At 51.8% G+C, this 26,919-nt stretch overlaps 1 protein-coding gene across 10 annotated transcripts in view; it reads left to right on the forward strand.

Annotated features, from left to right (window-relative positions):
- The window catches only part of DAB2IP (DAB2 interacting protein), a 421,910-nt gene that overhangs the window by 359,632 nt on the left and 35,359 nt on the right, over positions 1–26,919 (forward strand). For all 10 annotated transcript variants that reach the window (XR_012648388.1, XM_075015746.1, XM_075015751.1 and 7 more), the window contains 3 exons: positions 3,001–3,099; positions 6,785–7,339; positions 26,379–26,523. Coding sequence is in view for 9 of the 10 variants with exons in the window: in XM_075015746.1 (XP_074871847.1) it covers positions 3,001–3,099; positions 6,785–7,339; positions 26,379–26,523 (799 nt within the window). In the remaining variant the exon portion in view is untranslated. The remainder of the gene's footprint in view (positions 1–3,000; positions 3,100–6,784; positions 7,340–26,378; positions 26,524–26,919) is intronic.

The following is a 26,919-nucleotide window of genomic DNA, read 5'->3' on the forward strand; positions in this document are numbered from 1 at the left end:
ACCAGACAGCCAGGTCCTTCCTGCTCCATAGCTGGAGCAAGTGTGTGTCTGAGTGTCGCAGCTCTGATTTATACTGCCCTAGCAGAGCCCCCACTGGCTGCTCCACAGTCCCAACCCTCTCCTGGGCTGGGTTTAACGCTTATTTCGTCTGGAGTGGGGTGACTGCCCCGCCATGCCCCCAAAGAGAATTTCTACCAATAGCAGTACAAAAGTTTGTGGTCCCCCAGGAGTGAAATAGTGCAGCCCTTCTGTGAGGCTGCACTCTGTTGTCCTTAATTTCAGTTCCCCAGAATGTAAAGGGCAGTTTTGCTTCATTTAGGATTGCACAATTTGGCTCTTGAAAATTGCCATTAAATGACCTAGTCATTTCATTAGAGTACAAAGCCTCTGTCCTCCAGATCTGGGTGCAGGGAACATTATGTGATTACTTTGGGTCTTCCAAAGTCTAATTACTTAGAGTAAAAACAGAAAAGAACACTCAGATCCCCTGCATTTTGGATTCCTATCTGAAATGTAGTTCTACAGTTCAAAATTCACCCCTCTGTAGCAGTTATTGAGCAATCTATTGGATCGTTTGGGGGTATGTTCTTCCACATTGTTGAGCCATAAACACTACTGTTAAGTAACTCTGTAATTAACAGATTCTTCCTTTATCTTTGTGCCTGTAACTCATGGTTAGCTGTCGTTTGTTACAGGCAAGAGTGATGCAGTTTTGCACTCTCTTTTTGGGTAAAATTATTGTTTAGTCGCGGTGGCTAGACTGGCGCAAAGCGCAGCTCCAGGGTCTCTTCTATGCAAATGATCAGGCGATCCTGACAAGCACAGCAAAAATGCCTAGCTGGAAGAGGAGGAGGTGGAATCATGCAGTATGGATGAAGCTGACCTAATTTTAGCAAGAAAACCGTGACAGATGCAACAGTCCTACAGCAGCATGTAAAGATGCTGAAAAGAAATGTGGGCAGAGATGATACCACCAGCCTTGTTAATGGAGTTTTCCACTCTCAACAGTAATACAAGATAACTCCAGCGTGCCCAGAGGAATCCTTTAGAATTTAGGTTGACTGTACAGAGCATGGATGTGAGGCAGCCTAGGGGCAAGTGTTGCTCTCAGCCATTAGGAGTGGTTTCAGCAGTTCATGAGTCAGAAGCTCCAATGAAATTGGCTGGAATATCAGGAGATGGAAGGTCTACTGGATCCACCTGGCAATGGCAACGTTAGGGCGCTTCTCTGGTATCTCGTTTGGAAAATGCCACATGCAACCTCTAGCAAGGGGCAGAACATGCGTTAAGCTCAGCCACGAGGTTAGCCAGTGAAAAATCATGGCCAATGCTGAGCACACTGAAGGGACAGATTAAACTTTGCAGAACAAAAGATCGCATCTCCTGAAAGCTGTGAACCCAGATGGCTCAGTGGGACAACAGGCAGCTGAGGCAAAAAGACGGAAATTCAAGAAACTCTGCAACTAGGGAGCAGAAGAACTAATACTCCAAGGGGGCTTATTTGAAGTGTGAGTAAGACACCTTTGGTCTACAAACAAGGACGTTCAGAGGGACTATTATTGGATGTTGACAGGTGCAGTGAATACAAAGAAGGCTCAAGCAGCTGAATAATACGGCATTCCTACTGCCAAATCAGAGTCTGTTAATTTGCCAACAGGGTTTCAAGGAGAGTTGTTTGAGGAATATCCATATTTCATAGGCACACGGTACCTCAGAGCTGCAACTAGCTGGAAGGAAGCTGCTTGGGAATCTTACTGGCCTTTGTAGACCCCAGCACAGTAATTAATGCTGAGAAAACTCTGTGAGATGAATAGGAAAGCGGTTGGTACCCGAGGACTCTTGTGAAGCGTTGTGTCCCTCTTTTCCCTGGCCATCCATGTACAGAGGTGGATTCTCTCGAGCCTGAATTTCTGTGTGATGAGCGAGGAGCCTGCAGGAGGCTGGGAAATCCATTCCTGGGTGGCAAAGTGATGATGGCCAAGCAGGGTCTTAAAAGTGCGAATGAATTGTGGGTATCTACACAACTGGACCGGGTCGATCTACTGGAGTTTGATTTCACATGCCTGGTAGAGATGTGCATAATTGCACTATCTGGGGTCGACGGTCGACTTCTGTGCTCTTTTATAGTGCAAGGAGTAAGGGAGGTCAACAGGATATACTGTCCTGTCGACCTCTTTCCATGTGGACAGCCAGGTACGTTGATTGCAGATAAGTCGATTCCAGCTACGTAGCTAGAATTGTGTGTCTGCAATCCACTTAACTACCTCGTGTAGACCAAGCCTAAGGGCAGCTACTGGCAGTGAATAGGGTGTGGGGGGTCAGACAGAGGCCCAGCCACTTTGTGGCCTGCAGGTGATTTGAGCTGGAAGTGCCAGGTTGGTCCATCACAAGTGGGGTCGTAGTGCCAGGAGCAGGGAAATGCCCAGGGAAGGAGGAGGGGCCTAGGAGCAGGGAGCAAGGCCATGAGTATTTTCCAGAAGCAGCAGTAATAGCTGGGAAGGGCGAGGTGTCAAATGGACAGGATGGGGGAGGAGTAACCACGGACCTGGACTTCCTGTTGGGGAAAAGAAGAAGGTTTGTCTAAATGTAGATTATGGGCTGAATCTTGATAGATGCTGAGCACTAGACGCTTGTATCTCTCAGCCCCTCTCGGGACCTGGCCCTGAGTTGCTCTCACTCACTCGTTGTGGAGGTTGGTGGGTTAACAGAGCTCAGATTCAGAGGAGTTGTGGTTCCCTAGTATAACTCCTGGTGTCCTCACTCTGCCTTGGTCCTCATGTGGGAAGCGGGCTCAGTGATTAACCCCCTGTGGTGCTCAGAATCATGCTTGAGGTCTCCGCCCGACTTGTGCATGAGCCTTAGATGTAACTCCCAGGTGACTGGATAGAGCTGCTGACTTGTGTTTAACCAAAGCACCAACCTGCCTTTTGTGTTTAATTTCCCCCAAGCCCAATTTGTCATGTGCTTGTTGAGAAATAACCCCCGTTCCTTTCCATGCAGGTGACGACTTCATCAGGAAGTAAGTGCTTCTCCTGCCGCTCTGCAGCAGAGCGAGATAAATGGATGGAGAACCTCCGGCGTGCCGTGCACCCAAACAAGGTAGCAGATTTGAGGAATTGCCTCTGTAATAGTTCTGCTCCTCGTTATTACATGTTATAACCCTCTGCCTGGCAGCAGCAGGGGACATAGTGTCATTTTAGTGACTAAGTGTAATCGGGGTCAGTTTTTTCCCCCATTACTTTCTGCCACAATTATATTTACAGGAAAGTGCCAATTATTTCCTTTCCTCCATGATATGTGCCACTAGGGCTGTCACTGAGAAACAATCAAACCTCAAGAACCTGCAGACTTGTTTTAGTACTAAGGATATTTGCTACTTTTTTAAGGCTTCTGGCCCTCAGCATGCTTTATCTGGCACCCTCAGGATAAATGGTAACATCAGAGATCGGATACAATGCTTAGTCCTCACAGTAGTCCCTCTGGCACTGGTGGGATTTTTGAGCCATGTTTTAGAGATGGGGAGACTGAGACACACAATCACAGTGACTTGCTTATGGCCACAAAAGAATTTGGGCTTGGACATGGCTCCCATTCCAGTACTCTGGCTACCAGGCCATCCTATTCTCTATGACTGCTGAATTGAAAACTGCAGATGGAAGCTCGTCTCCATCAGTTGAGCTCAGGGGACCTGAAATGTGCTCTTAGGCCAGTCAAGGTTAAGGGCATCTTTAAAGGAAGCCTAGAGTGGGCTCCTTCTCTGTGCACCTGAATAAGGGCAAAGCAGATCTCCTATAGGGTTTCACGGCTGCTCAGAGGGAAGGGGATGTGTGCTTTCATTCTTGCTAAGAGAACCACGTAACTGTGTATGCCGGTTGGACACTACGCTTGGACAGCTGGCAAGCTGCAAATTCAGCCCATCATGTTACCAGGTTTGCTGGCCCTAGTTCACCACGGAATTTTGTACCCTAACGCCGTGTTTCTCAACCGTTTGTTATAAAGTAAGTCCCCCTTTTTCAAAAAAATGTATATACACACACGTACCTCAGACTTCTCTCACATACCCCCAAGGGCTGAGAAACGTGGTCCTAAAGTAATCTGAGGTCTTGAAACAAGTGCCATTGAGCCTTTCCAGGTTACTGTCCCCTTTGCAGGAGTCAGATTGGTTTGGCATGCCACCAAGTCACACTTCACATAAAAACGACTTACTTACACAAACACGCAAAACTATCACAGAAGACTCCTACTGAAACCTTGCTGACTTTCTACCATCTTATTAGTAAATAAATGAATTGGAATAGAAATGTTGGACTTACATTTCCGCGTTAGGCACAGGAAGCAGTAGAAACAAGTCATTGTCTGAATGAACTTTTAGATTGTACTGACTTTACTAGTGTTTTTTGTGTAGCCTGTTGTTAAACTAGGCAAATATCTAGATGAGTTGATGTGCCCCCTGGAATGCCCCAGTGTAACCTCAAGGGGACATGTACCGCTGCTTGAGAAACACTGCCCTAACAAATGAGCCCTCTGTAATACAGGAGGGGAAACAGCAGCCTGCAGAGACTGGCTTATCCCTCCACAGCCGTGTCTACACGTGCACGCTACTTCGAAGTAGCGGCACTAACTTCGACGTTAGGCGGCGAGACGTTGAAGTCGCTAACCCCATGAGGGGATAGGAATAGCGCCCTACTTCGACGTTGAACGTCGAAGTAGGGACCGTGTAGTCTTTGCGCGTCCCGCAACTTCGAAATAGCGGGGTCCACCATGGCGGCCATCAGCTGAGGGGTTGAGAGACGTTCTCTCTCCAGCCCCTGCGGGGCTCTATGGTCACCATGGGCAGCAGCCCTTAGCCCAGGGCTTCTGGCTGCTGCTGCGGCACCTGGGGATCCATGCTGCAGGCACAGGGTCTGCAACCAGTTGTAGGCTCTGTGTATCTTGTGTTGTTTAGTGCAACTGTGTCTGGGAGGGCCCCTTTTTGGGAGTGGCTTGCTGTTGAGTCCGCCCTGTGACCCTGTCTGCAGCTGTGCCTGGCACCCTTATTTCGATGTGTGCTACTTTGGCGTGTAGACGTTCCCTCGCAGCGCCTATTTCGATGTGGTGCCGCGCAACGTCGAAGTTGAACATTGACGTTGCCAGCCCTGGAGGACGTGTAGACGTTACTCATCGAAATAGCCTATTTCGATGTTGCTACATCGAAATAAGCTATTTCGATGTTGGCTTCACGTGTAGACGTAGCCCACATGTTCTACAATGTGTAGAGTTCAACCCCTATGGTGTGTGTGCTTTAAGAACCTGGCAGCCACCTGCAGAGAGCTGTAGGAGATGGGGGTGATGTCTCTCCCGCCAGAGCTTGTGCAGTAGTCATTAGAAGGGGGGATTCTGTGTCGATGGAGTTGACAGCTCTGTTAAATGGCCACTCGTTTGGAAATATGCTGCCATCTTGAAAACAGCCCAGAGCTGACTCTGGTTGCTTTCCTCTTTTGGTCTGAGTTTCTAGCTGCAGACTCTGTAGCTGACATGATGTGATATTTTTATCCCAGCTTTGTATAATTTCCTGCTTTTGCATTTCCTGAGCCCAGCCCTCCGGTTGTGTGTTCTCCACTCTCCAGAGGGACGCTGGGTCAGCCCAGGTCATTACTTTCCTGTGGGAGGCATCCAAGCAGAACTCTGGGTGCTGCAGAATGGGCTGTTGGCAGTTCAGTGTGAGGTGTTCGTTCCTGGAACTCAGCCAGTGCTGCTGGAGGTGTCTCTTCGGGATGAGGTCATGACCCCTTGGGGGCATTCGAGAGTCTGTGGTAGCGTTCACTGAAAATGGCGCCCAGGTCCAATTTCTAGGTGTGAATAATAATAATTCTTATCTCCTTCGGTCTCCCTTAACTCCTCGTTAGTGTTTCAGTGGGATGAAGCCGCCTTCATTACTTGTCCTAACATATTTAGGCGGTGATGCAACAGCTGCTCTTCCCACTAGGGATGGTAGCGTGTCAGGTTAACCAGTGAGCCTCACAGCACATGGATGAGGCTTACCCGTTACGGTTAACTGCTACGGGCCAGCAGTTGCTTCAGCCTTGCAGGGCCCACAGCAAGGGGAGGGAGGGACCTGCTCCGGAGCAACCACTTGTCCGCAGCAGGCCTGGCCTGGGACCGTTGTGGGCGGGGTGCTCCAGCTGGGTCAGAACAGCCATGGTCACTGGTACCCCAGTGCATCGTGGTCAGGGGCACTCCAGATGGGCCGGAGCAGCTCCCCCGCACCCCCTATTTAATCGTAGGTTTAACTGGTTAATTAATTAAATGGAATTTTCCATCCCGACTTTCCACCCCAGAAGTGGCTGCATGCCAGTCACAAATGAAGTGGTCCATGGGTAGGCTTCTGTTCCTGCCATCTATGGATAAGGAAACTTGCTGTTCCACATAGCAACAATGGAACAAAAGGGGGAAAACACCTGTGCAATTGCTTCTGTTTTGCACATTAATTATTGGTAGGGCACCTTCCTGTTTCTCGGGAGGCCATCCTGGCAGCAGAACTGGAAATGGTACATTTTTAATTTGGAGGGGCTATATCTGCCTTGTTCCTTCTATTAATTGGCACCAGCAGACATGGAGAGCACGGTGATATTTGGAAAATTAACATAAGTAGTGTTATTATGCAAATTCCAGAGAACCAGTATTTCCTTAAAATAAAATGTAATTAAGCCTCCGCTCATTTAGCACATCAGAAATAATTAACTGGTTTCTTGTGTAGGGCTTTGGGTTTTTTTCCTTGACCTTTTACTTTATGTCTCTTTCCCAGGATAACAGCAGACGGGTGGAGAATATGTTAAAGTTATGGATTATTGAAGGCAAAGACCTGCCAGCCAAGAAGAAGTACTTGTGTGAATTATGCCTGGATGATGTTCTTTACGCACGAACTACCTGTAAATTGAAAACTGACAATGTCTTTTGGGGGGAGCACTTTGAATTTAATAACCTCCCGTCACTCAAAACCGTTTCGGTGCACTTATACAAAGAGACGGACAAGAAGAAAAAGAAAGACAAGACCAACTTCATCGGGCAAGTGACCATCCCTGTGGGCTCTGTAACAGGACGGCAGTTTGTGGAGAAGTGGTACCCGGTGGTCAGCCCCAACCCCAGCAAGGGGAAGTCTGCAGGGCCTATGATCCGCATCAAGTCCCGCTATCAGAGCATGAGCATCCTCCCCATGGAGATGTACAAGGAGTTTGCCGAGTACATCACTAACAATTACATGGTGCTCTGCTCTGTGCTGGAGCCCGCGCTGAGCGTGAAGAACAAAGAGGAGATGGCCTCTGCACTGGTCCATATTCTGCAAAGCACGGGGAAGGCCAAGGTAAGATTCCCCCATCATCTGTACCCTCCCATTATAGACCAATCAGAACCCCAGAGCCAAATGCTCCCCAGCTACATGGGGATATGAACTTCTGCTCAGCCCCTCCCTATTGACCATGTTGGTCGTCATCCTCTTGCTAGACAAGTTAGCAGCACTTGCAGTGAGTTTCCTGGGTCCAGAACCTGGTGTGCCTGGGTAGGTGTCAATACAAGAGTCTGTTCTTCTCAGAGGCCCAAGGGGGAGACTCTCGTGGCTTTGAAAACGAGCACTGGAGCACTGAATGTCTGTAACATTACCATGCTGCTGGGAACCAGCCTGAGCAAACCCACCATTGAACTACTAACCGGTATTCCCCGTAATCCGGCATGATTTTAAGTAGCCGGATGGACACTTATCAGGGGTGTGGCCATAAAGTTTGTTTCCAGCCACCAGCCCCAGCTCTCAGCGTTCTGGGCTGTTAGTGAGCTGTAATTCACCCCTCAATGTCTTCTCGGAGCCCAGGAAGCATTGGAAGAGTTGGTGTTGCTGCTAGAGAATACTGACCTCCTGTGGGCCGGCAAATTCTCTGGTTCTGACCAGTCAGTTCCCAAGGGGCTGGAGGAGAGAGAGTCGACCTGGACTGTGACCAAGCTGCAGAAAGTCCAGTACCGCGCAGCCTAGATAAGCGGGCTGTTTTTATCCACTGTTAGCAGATTGCTGCTTGCTCAGTCCCTTCACTGGCAGTTGTCCCAATGGGATGTGGGTGTCACCAGCCGGCGCCAAGGCAGGAGTTGTGCTGTATTCTGGACAGGCCCAAGAGGCCCCTGCCTCAGGATCCTGGAGTGGCTCCATTAGTGGTGCTGTGTCTCACGCTCCCAGTCTGGTGAGGACCGCGCAGGATACGGGGTTTCCAGGCGAGGGGCAGATGAGGCAGAGCTGCGGACTCGGGCCTGGGAGAGGGCTGGCTGAGATTGCTACCAGTCACTTCAGTGGGGCTGTGTGAAAATAAGGGGAGGGAATCAGAGGCTGACTGAGTGAACCTCACGTCACAGCCAGTCCTGCCACGCCAGGGCAGGGGAGCGCCCACAGCGCACGCTGTGGTGTGATGTCCCCGTGTGATGCTGGTGCAAAGCGGACGGGCAATGACAGCTCAGCAGCTGTCACTGGAGGGCGAGGCGTCAATGAGATGTTCATTGCATCCATGAATGTCTCCCTGAACTCACCAGCTGGAGCGCGGGGGCCGGGGGTAGCATCAGCTGCCACCTGTTACGCAGAGACGAATGGGACCAATAGACTGGGTCAAGGCAGCAGAACTTCACCAGAGGGGGAGTTGTCCACCAGGGAGCTGCCTCCGGGGCACCAGAGGTAGGTTCTGCCCAGTTACAGAGCATGTCCGGCCTCGCTTCAGAGCCCCACGAGACCTGCTTTTGCCAGCTCTCGTTGAGCTAGTGCACCAAAAACAAAGCATCCCCGAGGGCGTGGGGAGGTTTGGGAGCTGGCTCCGTAGTGCCTGAGCTGGGTTGTTAGAGATGGGTGGGTCTGGGTCATGGCTGTGTGGAAGGCGGGGCTGTGCAGAGTGTGAGAGGGCAAATCAGAACAGGGGCCGGGGAGCAGCGTTCACACTGGAATCGGGGATCTGGTTGGAGCCTGACCGGCAGCCAGAACGCAGGGAACACGGTGGGGCAGACCTGGGATTGAGGGCTGGGGGCCGAAGAGCTGTGGGATTTGAGGGTATGGGGATCAGGGCAGGGGCTGAGTCAGGTTTGAGGGCTCAGGGTACAAGTCGTAGTGAAATTGGAGGGTAGCATGTAAACGGATCAATTGACTGAAACCCAGCCCTGTGCCCTCAAGGCCTGCTGGCCCTTGCAAGCACAGCATATTAGACACATGGCTTGGAGAGTCAGCCGTCAACAACCCTTTGCCCTGGCCTGCCCCTCGGTAGCCTCTGCTAGGCCAGGGAGCCACCTTCAAGTCAGCATGTGGCACACCAACCTCTGCGGAGCGCCAGTCCAGTCCCCACCTCCTGCGTCCATCAGCTGTGAGTGCAGCCCTGGTGGTAAATGGCTGGCAATTAATTTTGCTGGTGCAGGTTTTGGGGAGCTGGTTGGCTGCAGTTGCTGATGCTAAAGCAGCAATTAAAAATGAGGCGAGAGCTAAGTGTCCAGTAGATTGTCTGTCTGTGCAGATTCGTTAGCTGGTAATTGCTGCTGCGCTGTCTCAGGCCCTGATTTCCAGCACTGATCTGGTGTAAATACGGCTGAGCCCTTTAATAAAGCGCGTAGGGGCTGGGCTTGTGCATCCCTCCAGCACGGTGATTGCAGCGGTGGTTGTTGTCGATCGCAGTCCCTGCAGTGAGCTTTTCACTACCGTGAGCCACCCCGCCCCCCCCCCCCCCACACACACAACCGCCTCCCCTGCCGATGGGGCTTTGGCATTGAAAATGGAGCGTTCCTGAGCCAGGCTCCCTCCCTTCCAGGTGAGGGACAGAGCTGAGACCCGGAGGCAGGGAGTGCATATGGATGGACTGCTTTACAGAGATCAGCACAGCCCTCCAGCCTCAGCAGCGTCTCTCTTCTCTGACTGGAGCTTAGGTCTCCTGGTGCCTGTTTTCTGTGCTGTCATGGACCTGCTGCTTCAGCTTATCCACATCATGCCTTGGCTCTGTGCCTCAGTTTCCCCACCTGTTGTAATATGTGAGATTTGATCTCAGGAGCTTGGTAGCCATAGAAGACCAACTGGCGTCCTGCTCTGCCTCAGCCAGCAAACTGTCCAGTGCTCCTCTTGTATGCCCGGGCGTAATGTGAGGCTCAGAAAGGGCCTCCCCTGCTTTGCAGATCTCAGGGTAATGTCAGGTGAATGTGGGGAAACCAAGAGCAGTCAGAGGGAGAAGTAGATCTGGCTTGCGGGAAGTCTTTCAGAGAGCTGCTTTCCTGGTGGCAGCCCCAGGCTGAGGCTCCGTTCACTGGGAACGGGGAGAGGGGAGCATGTTGTGCAGAGGAGAGAGAAGGAAACCGTGTAATGCCAGTGGAGACTTACACCTGAATCAGGACGTGTGGACACGCAGTTACACCAGGACAAAGTGAGGCCCTGTGCTGGGCTGCCCTGCGTAGGTAAATCAGTATAAAGAGCTGGGGGCAGGGGAGGTAATGCGAGGGGGTGCTGGATGGGGCGGAGTAGAGTAGGTTGAGGGGGCGCCACAAGTATTCGGGGCGAACTGGAGCAGAGCAAGCAGCTGCGTCGTTCTTCTCTTGCCTCTCGTGCACTGGGGCACCGGAGCCCCACGCTCCACTCCTCCCACTTCCTCCAGCACTGCCTGAGCCCCGTGAATCCTCTGATTCGCGCTCCATCCCTGCCCCTTCCCATCTCTCCCTGGGCTTGAAGGGTCAGCAGGTGGGGGACACAGGCCGCAGGTGGACCCCAGGGGGTTGCCCCCCACTGCACTGTGGAACTCCCCTGCCGTTGGCAAGAGGGTGTCGTGCCAGTGTCAGTGCCCTGTTTTAAGCCTTAGCTCTCTGTACAGCACCCTGTAAAAGGTTAATTACACCAATTAGTCGAATTCTGCCCCAGATCCACGTGCACCCATCCCTTGGAAATCGGTGGGCCTTGAACAGCTCTGTCAGAAGGCGCAGTCTGGCTCACTGCCTTTCAGCCTGGCACAAGGCAGCAGTGGGTTTTTAAAGTAAGAGATGAGCAGGAAGGCCAAAACTACCAGCTCGGTGCTGTCTGTATGCCGCTTGCTTAGCAGAGGCTTCTGGGGTGATTAGCAATAAAGCTGGCCAGCCTATGATGGGTCTGTCAGCTCCTTAAGCTAGAGAAGCCCCGGGCTCAGTCTAAGGGCGTGTTTCTCTGCAAAAAAGGTGGATGGGGGGATTTAATTTGCATGAGTTAAAAACAGGAGTGAAAATCCAGCGGTGCAGATCACATGACAACCTGTGGGAGTTTCGGGGGAGGGGTTGGAATTTGAGCCGAGTTACAAGCCATGGTGCTCTGTCTTAATTATTACTTTATCCTCGGCTAAGGGAGCATCTTCCTTTTCGCAGTGGAGATGTACCACATAGTCACAAAGGGCGCCGCCTCCTGCCTTTCACCTCGCTTGGCTTCCTCTGGGTGTCTGACTGGGCCTGGCTGTATAGCTGTGCCCATGCCGCAGCTTAGGCAGTGGGAAATAGAGACGACAAGCCCACAACTAACTCCAGGGCAGCATTTCTGTGGGTGAGTGTCTGAGGTAGAGGGGAGGTGTCTCCAGCAGGGCACAGGTGGAGCCTGCAGAGCCCTGAGCAGTAGCCATGTCAGGCAGCTGGAGAGAAGAGGGAAAGGCATTTTGACAAAGTGAAAGGTAAAGGGATGAGGTTCCGGGAGCCTCCCCGGCCCTCTAGGGAGTCTGACAGTATCCAGACCTAAATGGGCTCTGGCGATGGGTGCAGTTTGCTGGGACCTTATTGTACTGGTGACAAGCTCAGTCTGACGACAGCACTGTTCTTCCTTTGGCCAGGGGGCCTGGGCCTGCAGTTAGACAAGCGGTGGGAGCTGGAGCTGCTGGATTTGACTTTTGGTTTCCCCCATTGACTTGCTGTGTTCCTCAGTTTCCCCACCTGGGAAGCAAACTTAACATCTCCTGATAGGAAGATGCAGGGTTTAATCTTGGTGCTTTGAGATCTGCAGAGGAAAAGGTGCCTCTCAGTGATCTCAAATGCAGCTGTTTTCTCTCTAATTTTCTAAACCAGCAGCACGATGTTCTCAGTGCCTGAATTCCTCACTAGCCCACCAATATCTGAGCCAGTTTTATCAGCATGTAAACAGGTCAAAACGCTCCTCCCAAGAGGGATGGTAGAGCACAAACCTCCCCAGGCTCAGCTCTAACTAACCGGCTGTTTGTGTGGAATAAACATTTCCCAGGCTAGGAATGAATGAGGGGTAAACATACATGCTTAGGAGTTTAGTGATGCAGAAGTATTTACTTACCTTGTGAGCCAGCCTGCTCCCTGCTCTCTCTTTCTGTCCGTGCAAATAATGCAATGTAAGAAAACATTCTGCTGGCAACATATTGCACCTCGTGCCGTGTCCCTGTAAGTTGAGCACTTGGGCGGCCACCCAGGAGAGATTCAGGTGCCGCCTGGCTGATTAGCAGAGCACCCACAGCCGGCAGCCTGTGTTTCTATGGGTGGTGCACGTCTGCCCGTACCTTGGTGCACATAACAAAACTTATTCTGTCCCTGGATGGAAAAAAATTAGCAGGAACGTTGCTTGTGCCCCGTCCTCTCCCCTTCCGGCCCACGTGGGTTTGGCCAGCGCCACTCAGCCATGCGGCAAATTTGGATCCCCTGGTGCTTTTCCTGCAGAGAGTGCTGATCACTGGATGGATGACATGGAGGGCGGCAGCAGCTGGTGTCTTCTGAATGAAGCTCAGCAGCTCAGGGAAGCCCTGAGTCCCAGGGCTGCAGCTCAGAAGGGCGGCACCTCACACTGAGCTGTTGCATGACTTGCAAGAGCCACCCCACCCCACCCCCGCGGTGCCGTTCCCAGCCCCAGGATGCCATTTCACGAGCGCGTATGTAATTGGCAGCACTTGTGCGATCGCTCCCATGAAGAGTTTCTCTCCCTGATAATAGTTGGTAGCTGCCCTACTCGGGTAATTACGCCTTGCGTCGGCTTTACGAGCTCCAACCGCGTTTCTCCCCGCTACTTCTCTGATGCCCATAATAATAATGTTGGCAGAAAGGGAGCAGGGAGATGGGGAGTGGCAGCTCCAGAGAGAAGTTGCCGTATGTGTGGTGTGAAAGGGGAACAGGTCCTACTAGTGAGTTCTGTTCAGTGAGTCATAGACCTAGAAGGGACCTCAAGGGGTCATCTAGTCCTGCATGCCTGGCAGAACTCATGGTTAGCTTGACCATCCCTGACAGGTCTTTATCTAACCTGCTCTTAAAAATCTTCAATGATGGAGACTTCACAACCTCACTAGGCCGTTTATTCAGCGCTTACCCACCCAGACAGGACGTTTTTCCTGCCTTCCCTAGTCGGTAGTAATTCGATATACGACCACAGCGTTTCTTCAGTTAGTCTCTTTCTTGCTGTAAGCAAGGTCACTGCTGGAGATGTCCACAGGTTGATCCCTTCAGTGCCACGGAAGGAAGCTATGAACACCCCCCGCCCTGCACACACACACCCAGAGAGACCTGGGGGTCTGGTTTTAAAGTCCTCATTGGATGTTCCCTGAAGTCTCAGAAGCAAAGGAGTCAACTACATGGCCTGCCAAGGCTTGCATGAAATGACCACCATCAATGAAGACCCTGAGAACTGTTCCTTAGCGGTTAGCAGCCGGGACTGGGGCTCAGGACTCCTGGGTTCCATAGCTTGTCCTTTTCCTAGGGCTCTGCACTGCTCTGCCCCCACCTATATCTCATCACCCATCACTCGCTATTGTTCATTTTATGTACTGTGGAAGCACTGGGCGTGGGTCCAGTCCCCTTTGTGCTGCGTGCTGCAGAGACCTGGAACACAAGGCGGGTCCCTGCCCCAAGCAGCTCGCCTGTCTTCTTGCTGTGATGCTCTCTGTGTCCTGTGCATTATGCTGCTTCATGTGTCTTAACAGTGGCTCTCCACCTTTCCAGAGTACAGGACCTCTTTCAGGAGTCTGATTTGTCTTGCATACCCCCAAGTTTCGCGTCACTTAAAAACTTCTTGCTTACAAAATCAGCCAAAGAAATATGGAAGTGTCACAGCAGACTGGTATTGACAAATTGCTTTTTCATTTTTCCATATAATTGTAAAATAAGTCAATTCCGAGATGAATATTGTATTTACATTTCAGCACATAGTGTACAGAGCCGCGTAAACAAGTCACTGTTGGAAATTCTAGTTTGTACTGACTTCGCTAATACTTTTTTTGTAGCCTGTTGCAAAGCCAGGCAAATATCTAGACGAATTGATGTACCACCTGGAGGACATCTGCCTTCCCCCACGGGTACACGTACCTTTAGTTGAGAACTGCTGGGCTAGAACGGTCTCTCTCCATCTGAACGTGCTTCATTTCTAACCGCCTGCCCCCATGCTGGCAGCTCCTCCCCTCTGCCTGACCCCAGTCCCCAGCTTCCACCAGTGACTTGTGAGCTCACCAGACATCACCTGTCTTTACCTTCCTGTTGCCTCCCTTTGACCGTCTTTGTGTCCTAGGATTGTCTGAGTTAGGCTGTAAGCTCCAGCGGGGCTGCCAGCCATTACAGGCACCAGGGCAAGGTGGGAGGGGGGCCCAGCTCTGCACCCTGGAAGGGGCAGCTGGACCTCTGTATAGAGAATTCCTGCTGGGGGATAGCACAGCAGCTAGGCCCCTGTTTGTTCTGCGTTTTACCCTTTATGAGCTTCTAGCACATGGCTTCTGACAGCACAAGCAAGGTGGTGCTGGGGGGCCAGTGATGGAGCCGTTCTGCGGTGGCCACATCATCCAGAGACAGCAGCACCTCCACCCATTATCCCAATGAGAAAGTGAGGATGTGAGTTCAAACCCAACGTACCCTGTTGTAACGAGGAAGGATCTTGTGGTTCAGGTGCTTGTTCAAAGGGCTGTGCAAGACCTGAGCTGGGAAGACTAAGCGACCTAGATCTGCTTTGTCTATCTGCCAAGAAACAAGTCCTCTATTCAAAATTGAGTCCCAGAGCACCCGCTGCTGCTGTACCTGGGAAAGACTGTTTGACGTGCTGTCTGACAGGGCCAGCTATTTCTGCACAGGGACATCTTGGCTTTCGCCGGCATCGCTGATGTTGCTTTGGGATGAAATTGCGAAGTAGTCTCTCGTTCGTTGGATGGGCACAGTAATGCAGCCAGGAGCCTGCCTTCACAGCTAATCACCAGGGGACGGATGACATCCAGGACTGGAACACTGGAAACTAGAGTTGTCCAGGTGGTATTAGTAATGGCGTGAAGGGCAGAGTCAATCATTGAGTCCAGCTCGGTGGGAACTGGAACCCTGTGCTGCTGCGCAGAAGTCGGCAGGTGGAAAAGTCAAGGCATTGAGAGATGTCCTTATTGGTACAGCACTAGCATCTGGTGAGTTGCCAGCAAGCCTGTGGTGAGTGCAGCTCCCAGCTAGATTGTGGCTCATCTCCTCGAAGTGTGGTTGAAAAGGCAGAGAGCTATCAAGTTCACCCCAGGTAAGAAGGGTGCAATTCCAAAACATTTGGCTGATGGTGCAGAACACTCTATTGCTGACCAGGAGCTAACCCATTGGCTGGGTTTTATGATGACAAGATGACTCTGATTTTAGGATACATAGGTTAAATCGCCACTTTAAAAAGTACGTGGCACAGGCATCAGTCAAGATCAGGCTGGTCACCAGGTCCTTCTAGCTACTGTCTGGCAGAGATCATCAGCATCTAAGGACTTTGTTGTCAAAGTGGGAGGTATCTCAGCTGTATATGAGTTAAGGAACATCGGAATGAGTAAAGATCCCTGGGGAAGTCCACTGTTCATTCAACATGGGCATTAGCGGTGTAGGGTAGGAGAAACTAGTGCTTCCCTCACAAATTCAATCCCATCTCTCTTATAGGAATGTGACCGGCTGCAGTCTGAGGGTCTGGATCACAGAATCACAGGGCTGGAAGGGACCTCAGGAGGTCATCTAGTCCAGCCCCCTGCTTCAAGCAGAATTAACCCCCACTAAGTCATCCCAGCCAGGACCTTGTCCAGCCGGGATGTAAAAACGTCAAGGGATGGAGAATCCACCACCTCTCTAGGCAACGCATTCCAATGCTTCATCACCCACCTGGTGAAGTAGTTTTTCCTAATATCTAACCTACACCTCTCCCTCTTCAACTTCAGACCATTACTCCTTGTTCTGCCACCTGACACCACTGGGAGCAGTTTCTCACCCTCCTCTTTAGAGCTCCCCTTCAGGAAGTTGAAGGCTGCTATTAAATCACCTCTAAGTCTTCTCCTCTGCAAACTAAACAAGCCCAAATCCCTCCATATTAGGTTTAGACTAAAGGCTTAGGGTTTGGTTGTGGGGCTGAATCAAAAGCACCAAACAGCTCATGAGAAGCTTTCGCAAGATTTAGGCCAAGATGGCAGAACTCTTGAGAGATCAGCTGTTCTCGTGAGGTCGCGGTGCTCATTTCACAAGAGACTGGCTACATCCAAACAGAAACTGGACAATTAGCTGCTCCCCGTTTGAACAAAACATGGAAGCAAAATCATGGGCCTGCTACCACCCCGCCCCCCACACCCCGGCAGCTCTCATATGTGAAGGGATGGCTTTGGCCAGGGTCTGGCTTTGGCTTATTTTGGTGGTTATCTCGTCCCCAAAAAGACGTGACAGGGAGCAACACTCTTCCCTCTGCTGGTGTTGTGTAGCATTGCAGGCCAGATAGTGTCCCTGCCAGGACACTGACGCTGAAATGTTTTTACCTCTGTTCCTTTTCTTTGTCTGTTTTTACTGAACTGTCACTGAGGGTCAGTTCGGCACAAGCACTGGCCTGAGGCTGCTGGCACAAGACAGGCCATTATCTCATGGCTGCTGCGTCTGTGGAACTTTAACGAGGAATTACTGGCTCCATACCGTGCTGTGAGAAGAATTTAGATTCAGGTTGTGTTCTCAGAGCTGTTCGCTGCTTGAGAGCCCAGCTGCTGCCGGAACGTCTCTGCCGGCCTTTGTCTTGTACATGTTTTATCATTTACAGTCTCAGCTGACTGCTTTTGTTTGCATCATGTTTTTAAATGGATTTAAGGGACTTGCAATAAATTGCCCACATGTTTTAAAAATCAAGCGTTTTGCCGTTGTCAGGTAAGCCTAGAACGGGGTCAGAACGTCGTTGTTCTCCAAACTCGGCTTCTCCCATCGCACACAAATCCAGTTCAGTGTGTGCGATCGTTTGTGTCCAGACACGCAGTGCTTTGCTCACAAGTGCCGGACTCTGTATTGTTTAATTTAAAAATATACTCGACCCCAAGCATATTCCTTGCGCAGAGAATGCCACGGGGCTGCAGTGTTTCCAGCCTGGCAGATATCCGGCTGCAGGTTGCTGCCATGCTCAACTGTTACAGGGAGATTCCAGGGACCGGGGCTGGGGCAGGTCCATGCACCTTGAAAAACACAGGGTTAGAGAATGCAAGTGGCCCCAGCTTAGAGAGTGGAGCGTTTTCTTCGCATCTGGTAGTAGCGAGCTTCTTCCAGTGAAGTGGCTGGTGGTAACCCCACGTGTCACTACATCCCCTGCCAGCCCACTGCAGCAGCTGCCATTTGCCCTTTGTACCTGTTTTTGATGTAATTTTTGTTTGTGCAAACCTGTGGTTGGGTTGTTTTCAGGCAGTTCTGCCACTGCCCAGTTGTTTCCCAAATTGGCATCTGTCATCAAAGGGCATCTTGTTATCCTGCAACTAAAACACCGAATTCGGGCACTTCCGACAGGCCCGTGCATACAGAGGTACCTTTCCCAGCCCTGACAAGGAGCTCTATGTTGACATCCAGGCTCATCTCTTTCACCAGCAGAACTGGATCCAGTAACAGATATTCCCTCCCTGGCCTTGTCTCGCTCATTAGTACATGTGCCCTCAAGCCCCGTCAACCCTTAATACAGCTCCCAGCAGACTCTGCTCCACCCCGGCAGAGTCTGGCCAGGTTCTGGGGCCAGCCTTGTCACCTTTAGAAGTTCAACCTTCTTAAGGTGAAGTCGGCCCTACTCATGGGGCTCGTGATGTGCAGAACCTTCATCTTCCACAGTCAGTCTGCCCAGCAGTCGGGGCTGTTGGCTGTAGAGCCCCTGGGTGGCATAGTGCTGCACCTCTCGTTAGCATTGCTGGCTACTTAAACCCCCTGCACGTCCAGCTGTGACCGCATCCCTTAAAGCTGCTGGTTAGATCTTATGTAAACGTTCCCCAGGTCGGAGAGGTTATAGACAACTCGAGGACAATTGGAGCAGGACTCCTCTTAACCTTGGCTGCCTGGCATGTCTCTGGAAAGGCCTGTTCTTGCTAGGCAATGCTGCTGTTCTCCCCGCCTCCCAAAGAAACACCCTTGTGCTTTCCCATGGCAAAGAGCCGGCCAGCTGCGTGTTTACATCCGGGGGTTGCAGCAGACATGGAGATGTGCCCAGGAAGCTTAGAAGGGTGTAGCTCTACAAACACATTGGAGCTCCTTTGCTCTGGCTTCAGAATTCTTCTATCTTGTGGCCCCAGAACCAGGTGGAAATGCTCTCGTTTCCTATTAGCCTCCAGAGACGCAGGGAGAAACCTCTGCAGAGCCCTACTGGGTTTGTCCCTATTAAACCCGACTGGGACTTCTCCAAAGGGGCCTTACCCCGCCAAGCAGGCAGGAGAGCACCTGCCCGCCCAGGCTGACAGGCAGAGCATCCATCCTTTGGGGGACACACAGGCACATAGGAGAAATGTATTAGGTCATACGGAAAGGTTTCCTGTCCCTTTGCAGTGTGTGTGTTTGGGGAGTCGGGGAGGGGATGCTGGCTGCTTTGTTTGTTTTCAGGAGTGATTTTATACATTCCCATTAAAGTTTGCCGTTGCTGATTACAGTTACGAGCTGTCTGTCGCGGCGCTCAGTCCCGTACCTGAAACACAGCTTGTACAGAAAGGGCTGGTTTCTTCATCTCCTTTACGTTCCCACGGTGGAGACAGGTTGAGTGTAACCGTTGCGGTGCAGAAAGAGGACTGGAGGCTTGGAGCGTCAGAATTACCTACTGCGCGTAGGAGGGAATTAGCTGCCTCGTGTCTCTAGTGAGGCAGCTTTTTCTTCCCATAATTTTGAGCGGGTTTGTAGGCGCCTAGCAGTGAACGTGCTTCCTCACGCCTACTGACACGGGGAGGAAGGGGCTTTTTCTGAGGGGCTTGGGGCTTCTTGCACAGTGGACTTTTCAATCTGTTCTCCAAATTTCCGGGCTCGTAGTTAGCAGCTGGGCCCAGCCTGCCAGCTGTCAAGGAGCAACAGGCCATTGGCGCTTGGATTTCCAGATAGATCATATTACCCCTTCTCTGCCCCAGTCCAGGGGACAAAGACACAAGCACTGAGGCGGGGAGGGGAAGAGACCGGGCAGCAGCTCTTTGACTGAGCTCCAGGCGAACTGGTTTAGATAAAACAGGGCGCTTCCCTCCAGGCTGTCAAAGCACTGACTGGCACTTCCAGGGGGCGGAGGCCCTGCCCTCTTTCTGATCCGTGCGCCAAAGCCGCAGAGCTGTGTGCTGCAGCTGCCGATAGACTCGCTTGTTATTTATCAGCGGTTTTACTTTGGGGTTCGCAGCCTCCTGCCTGAGGCAGGTGCAGCCCACCCCCATGCCTAGGGTCGTGCATCAGGGCCCAGACCCTGTCACAAAGCCACCATCCCAGCACGCTCTTGTGTCTCATGCTCCTCCCCGGCGGAGTGGCTCTTCTGTCCAGGCCTGGGGAGCCACACTAGCATGGCCACCCGGCTCCCTGCTGCAGAAGAGCATTGGGTGGCCGAGGGCCGCTGGTGTTTCTCTCCAGAGCCGATCTCGCTGTGCTTTGCGTTACATGTCCCAGGCTCCTCCACACCCTGCTGGAGCACCTCCCTGACAAAGCTTTGGGGGCCGGACAGCTGTGTCCAGTGAAACGCTCTGAGCTGCCGAACGTGCAGAGGCTGATGCATTTACTAACCTTCAAAAAGAAGCTCCGGCCTCTTTACATTCTCTTTAGGGCGGAAGACCAGGCTGAGGCAGATGGGGCAGGGGGAGCCGTGTTTGAAATTCATCAGGCAAGGCTATCTGAGGGGATAAATAAGGAAACCCTGGCTCCAGGGACGTGCCTTTGCCTAGGAGGAGCCTTTCAGTAGCAGAGTGAGGACCATGAGGCAGGTACAAAGATGTAGGCCTGGTCGCAGGAGGGGGGCCTTCCCCAGCAGCAGCTGAGCAAACTGCTGACGTAATTCAGGCTAGCGGTGGCTGAGAGAGATGCAGGCGGCTGGGGAGTGGGGAGGGAGATCTGCAAGGGGGCATGGTCCTTCCCTGCTAACTGAAGCTGGCAGCACCAGGAGCTCTGGGTTCCTTCTCCCCTTGAGCCACTTTCATGGGGTTCCCCATGTGTTTCACTAAGGGAGGGAACAGACTGGTCCCACTTCCACTTCTCCAGGATTGTGACGTGATGAGGGAAGGCAGGAAAAATACCGTTCCAATGACCACTCAGCCCCTTTTACTCCTGCCTGTGCTTTCTTCCGAGATCTGTTCTGAGGACTGTCGGCATCGTTGTGGGAACAGGGCGCCAGGCAAGTGGGGATGGGTAGGTCAGTTCTGGCCACTTTTACTGGTAACCAGCCACGCAGCACAGCTGTCAGACAGGCCCTGCCTTTGGTCCGCTGGATCTCTGTTCTTTAGCAGATCAAGGTTTGTGAAGCAGCTGGGCTTCCATCCCTTTGTCTGTGTCCAGTCTGAAGCAAAAGCCATTAAACAGCCACTTAAGGAGGTTTGTAGAACTCTCTGGAGCCCTTCCACTACCTCTCCAGACACTGACGTAACGAAATAACCCTGCAGCAGACCCCGAGTTTTGCTTCAAGTTGTGGATTCCATGAGCCCTATAACTGGGCTGACGCCACCAAAATTCACGTGACAGGGGCCAGCCCTGCTGTTCGCGCACCTCAGCACCTCACCGAGCTGTCCTATCTCATCTCGCCCGTGGGACGGTTCTGGGCAGCCACCCCAGTTCCTGCGCTGTGGGGGGCCTTGTGACGGTGCGTGAACTGTCCTACAGGCAGCACCCAGGCTTGGGGCGGGTGCAGGAATAACGCACACACCCCTTTCCCATGGCAGAGGGAGCCGGAGTGAGGTGGCAGCCTGCCCTCGTCTGCAGCCCTCTCCCAGCCCACTGGGCTGCACGTCACTGTGACAGCGGGAAGCGGCGACCCTGAGGCTGGGCCAGGGCCTTTGCTTCCTGCTGCTGCGGTGAAGCCAAGAGCAGCGGGCTGGGAGGACAACGGGGTAAAGCAGAGGAGTCTGCTGGGTTGCCCTGGCTCCCCTCACCCTGATGAATTCTGGGGGTTGTGGGCAGCTTGTGCTGCTGCCTCACTCCAGGCACCATTGTGATCCCCCGAGGGAGGGGATTTTGAGGGAGGGGGCGGGGCTTGGGGAGGCTGTGAGGACGGGGCTTGTGGTGGAGAGATCGCTCTGGGGTCCCACATCCCATGGATGGTCCTGGTGCCTGGTCCCAAGTTTCGCTTTTATATCATAGCTCCGAGCTCAGCCTGGCTTGGGGTCTGCGCGCTTAGGGTTAACTCAGTTACTCAGGCTCCCAACCATGTCCTCAGTTGGAAGGGAACAAAGCAAAACCCTTGGCTAAGAGAAGCTCTAATGCTCAGCGGTCCTGTGCTAATTAGTATGTTGGGAAAGTGACAGGAAAGAGAATCAGGCAAAGCCAAGGTCAGCAGCTGCTAATGAAGAATCAGCACCTTGTGTCAGCCGGAACGGCTGCTTGGAACGGAAACGTACACAGGGAGAAACCCCAGAAGGTAAAGGTGATAGAGTTACACAGATAGCATCTTAAGGGATTTAAGCTGGGGGTTTAAAGTTGCATTCCAGATTCTCTGATACAAGGGGAGGAAGGCAGAGAAAACAGCAAGGAGTGGGGAAATTCATGGCTGCTCGGGTGCCAGAGAATTATGGAGTTTCCCGGGCCCAAAAGGAGGGAGGTTGTCTGTCCAAAGATGTAATCAGAATGACGTTTTTAAAAAAAAAAAAAAAAAAAAAAAAAAAGCTTCTTTTATTATCGAGGCTGCTGTGCAGGGAAGGCTCTGCTGGCCCGTGGGTCCCCGTGCTGTGAGCACAAGGCCTGGGAAAGTCACTGTTGTCATCCAGCGGGCTTGTGAAATTGGCCAGGGCAGTTGGGCATGGCTGTGTAGCAACATGCATGGCCCCTACGTATACTAAAGGCCTCTGCTTTATGGACTGCCCTTCAGCCTGGCCTGATCGCTTTCCATTCCCCTGACGTGAGCCTGCTGTTGCCTGTCTGTAACCTTTGTGGAAAGTCTAAGGAGCTTGAAACCAGCCTGTAGAACTACCTGGCAGGGCACTGGTCTTTGTTGGATTCTGCGGGAAGGTTTCAAAATTCCCAGGGAAGGTTTGTGTTCTCTGCTGACTTGTGTCAGTCGCCAGGTTCCTGTTGAGGCCACTTGGTAGTTTTGCTATTAAATCCTGTGGGACTTTTCCAGAAGGGGACGTGCATACCCCACATTTGTAAATTAAACAGCCTGTGCTGCTAAGGTCTTGCTCATTCTAGCGCTAGAACGGTGTCAGCCTGCCGTGCCATTCAGCGAGCGCAGCTTTCAATCCCTGCGCCAAAGACGGACTGTTTGAATCGTGTTGGCGCCGCTGCTGAAATGCTGGGGAAAGCAAACGTACCGTGTTGAGTGGCTGCGTCGACGCATCCCTTAGCAGACTGGGATCTGAAGGCCTTCTGCCAGAACAGGTAGCAGAGAGAGCCAAGGGTTCCGCATAACGCATGGCCCTACCAGAACATTGATTCTGTACCTGCCTGGCTGGTGGCATGCACAGCTGCACCGAGACTGGTGTATGATTCGGTGCCACATGTTCTTGTCACGCGCCCGGTTGTGTGTTTATGTCTTGCTGGGCTCCTGCTTTTATGGCAGTAGAACATTCACTCACCTTACAGAGGAGTAAACGATTGCGGCGATTGAAGAGATACCGGCCAAGTAGCTAGTAGGTACAAGGGACTGTTCTTATTATTTCAGCTGCTCATGTTATTGCACAGACTTTCTTTACTGCTGGGCAGACTGCACAGGCATTGGGAGGGTGTGGCACTGGCCCAGCTGGAGTTATACCGACCTCTGGTTCTGTGTTTGGCTTTTGCAGGGCAGTGACTCGGCAGCTCGTGAGCAATGGAAGATTTGCACGAACTTGTGTTCACTGCCCTCTCTAAAAGTCAAACTAATTGATAAGATGCAGTCAGGACTAGCAGTAGCATTGGCCTTACATGCCGATCAAAATTACTGCTCCTATGGCTTACAGAGGGCACGTGTGCCTGGCCTTTGGATAAGGCATTTGGAAGGTAGATGTTACAATACGACCAGATGCCACTTTATTTCCACTGACTGTAAATACTTCTAATCTTCCTAACAAGGGGAGAACAAGCAGTGGCCATCAATCACATGAGCTGCATCCGCCTGTCAGTCTGTGCTGAGGAATCGGACTTTGCAGCTTCACCTTCCCTGTCAGTCATTCTGCCTTTTATTTAAATTGCAAAATGTACTTGTAAGCAACCTGGATTTTTCTTTTCCTTTTTTTCCCCCATGAAAGAGGCCTGGCAGTCCCGTGTCTGCAGAGCATGAAGTTACTTGGGGCTGGGATGGGCACTGGCTCACTGTCTTCATAGTTCCTTCACTTTTGAGTTACCAGTTCAAATTCCACCCAGGTTGGAAAGTGACAGAGGTGTCCCCCATTTGGCCAACATGAGATGAGTTGCTGTGTCTTCACCCAGCTCCTTGTGGGCAGGTGTCTACACTCAAACTCCTCCACAACAAGAGCTAATGGCCCCCCTTGAAAGCCGCCCAAGCAGCCACTGCTGGGGTGTGGAACTTGAATGACGGTTAGCCTCAGACCAGGGGTGAGGCACACATGGCAGCACCGCAAATCCGAGGCGCTTGTGCCATGATGCTGGTGAGTGTCCATTGTGTGGTTGCAGAATGACAGGCTCCAGGGCTGTCAGTCTGGCATCACTATGTTCCTTAGTTATCTTGAAGTGTACATGCATCCTCCCCCAGCGGGACATCGGTGACCTCTTACTGGAAAGTGTGAAGGAGTGGAATCGCTCCAAACTCTCCTGGGACGGATGTTGAGACCTCAGTGAGATGATCTGGCCTGAGGCTTGGAAAGTATCAAGAGTAATACTGTACACACTCGGATCATCAGAAACCCCGCCTTCCCAGTGATGGAAACCCGAGTCCAAGGGACCGTCCCTCTCCCAGTGCTCGGTCTTGGAGTCAGCTGGCTGGTGATGGGGCTTGATTTGGTTTTCACAAGAATCATAGAACACTAGAACTGGAAGGTGTCTCAAGAGGTCATCAAATTCAGTCCTCTGACCTCATGACAGGACCAAGCACCTTCTAGACCATCCCTGACAGATGTTTTTCTAGCCTGCTCTTAAATATGCCCAATGATGGAGAGTTCACATCCTCCCTAGGCAACTGATTCCAGGGTTGAGCCACTGTGACAGTTAGGAAGATTTTCCTAATATCCGACCTAAACCTCTCTTGCTCCAATTTCGTGGTTCCCCAAAGTGAAGTCAGATCCCATGTCCCTGGAAACGTTGAGCATCAAGACTGAAGGTCACCCTGTGGTACTGTTATGTGACACCCCGGTCTATTTGTCCAATGTCTGCAGTGTTGTTTTCTGCAACAGGAGAATGGTTAGAGTTAGTGCTTTCTGTGAAGGGGGAAGGTGAATGAGTCATTACTTTGTCAAAGGGGAGAAAACCTCGCAGCCCTGATTCATTTGCTTTCCTGGACATCATGCCGCCATGCCTGTGCTGGCCGGATGAGACAGATTCATGGACATGAGAAACCATGAGCGCCTCCAAAGTTACTTGTGTACCTTGCTGGCCCATCAACTGTGCAGTATTTGTTCGGGGAATGGCAGCACAAAGCTATGAGATGGACCTTGTATTCTACAATCCATGTCCCAGCTAACGGGCTGTGTGTTTTACAGATACTTATGGAAGCTGAAGCCAGGAGAATTTCATTATCTCGGGGAAGAGTTATCACCAAGCATAAGATTTTGTTTTAGTGGAAGACAGCTTAAAAAATGTCTTCAGCTGTATGAGTAAATTTACCCGTCAGCATTTTTTTCTCTCCTGCACGAGACGACAGTCAAAGGTTTGCTGTGGGTAATTCACACGCTATCTGGCAGCTGATATTCCTTCTGCCTCCAAATGACTGTCAAAGGGCTGGGAAGGGGCAGGATGCTTTTTAGAACACACACAGTCCTGAGTGGTATGGGGCTGAATCAGCATCCCATACCAAACATCTGTTCTTAGCAGTGCGGATAACAGTATCAGTGGGCATTTTTAGCATTTAAACCTGTTCCGTATTTAACCTTCATTCATAGCTGCTGGCAAATGACTACTGTCCCCCGCCTCCCCTAGCGGCTTTTCAGCTGGGCACATGAGGAAACAGGTGACTCACCTCTCCCCACTCCTCTGCTAACCTCTGAATTCCAGCAAACAGCTGTGCTGCCCTTTGCAATGCAGATGTGCCATCAGACTTGGCAGTTCAAGGTCAGCCCTGACAGATGCAGAAGGCAGCACTGGCAGTGTGTTTTGCCCTGCTCACCAGGCACGTTGCTGTGCTGAACAGAGATTAATGAGCAGCTGGATTCCATGTGCATTAAACTGAAAACGAGTCAATCACCAGGAACGCGGCTGTGCTGATTTTTGCCTGCATACTAAAGTAGATATGACATTGGGGCATCCCAATGGATATTGTGGGCTTGGATTTCAGCTGTTAACATGGGCCACAACAAACACCATTTTAACATTGCCTAGCTCTGTGCTGGCATTGTTGAAAGATGTCTCACTGCAGCTGCATTTAACACGATGGACAAAATTGTGCCCCAAAGACCAGGAGGCTGGGCTGGCTTACTTGACTCAAACCCTTGTACTCCGGGTGCAGCATAGGTCAGCCACGAGTCTCCTCCACTTCACTCTGTCCCTGGACAAAACTTGTAGCTGGCCCCAGGAGTGCCCCAGTTGTTGCCCCTCAGTCTCAGCAGATCTTCTCCACATTGTCTGAGGTCTTCCTCTTCTGCAGTTTCCTTGTGGGTTCCATTTAAAAAGCAGGCCCTCCGTCAAGAGGATGGTGAAGTAGGGTTAGAATGGCTTGTTTTCCAGGTGGCTAATTGGTGCACTATAGTCTCCTCTGTTGGGAGCTGAAGGGGTCAGTAAAGACATGGCTGATATGTGCAGAAGAAGGTCAGAGATTTCAAGGACTGCAGTGGCACCTGATACGTGTGACAGCCCCATGGAGAACAGGGTCTGCGTGTTCTCTGCTGATGGACGTACATGCCACTGACAGTACGTGTTAACCCACCATGAGCTTTCCTTTTCAGGACTTCTTGACAGACCTGATGATGTCCGAAGTTGATCGCTGTGGTGAAAATGAACATCTCATTTTCCGCGAGAACACGCTGGCCACCAAAGCCATCGAGGAGTACCTGAAGCTGGTGGGCCAGAAGTACTTACAGGACGCTTTAGGTATGTGAAGGCAGGAACTGGGGTGGGATGGTTGGATCTCTCCCACAAAACACCTTCATCTCTGTGGTCCTTGGTGTTCTCCCTTCACTCAGCACTGGCTGCTGTTAATTATATCAGGGACATCAAAACTTGTCCCAGCCAAAAGCTGTGCTGGCATTTTGTTGGGGCTCAAGGTCTGCGTGTTCATTGTATGAAATGGAGCAGTTTGCAGCCTGGGGTAAGGGTGCAGCCTGGGAGACTACAAATCCCAGCATTGTGTGCCCAGACCAGGACCACTGTACAGATCCCCAGTGCAGGGCCAGAGGCAGAGGGGGCCCCGCATTCAGGGCTGGGAATAGAGCCCAGGGTGGGGGTCTGGTGGCAGCCAGGGCCCCGCAGCCCACACACATGGCCGGG

This window comes from Carettochelys insculpta, chromosome 21 (assembly GCF_033958435.1).
Source record: "Carettochelys insculpta isolate YL-2023 chromosome 21, ASM3395843v1, whole genome shotgun sequence".
Taxonomy (NCBI): Eukaryota; Metazoa; Chordata; order Testudines; family Carettochelyidae; genus Carettochelys; species Carettochelys insculpta.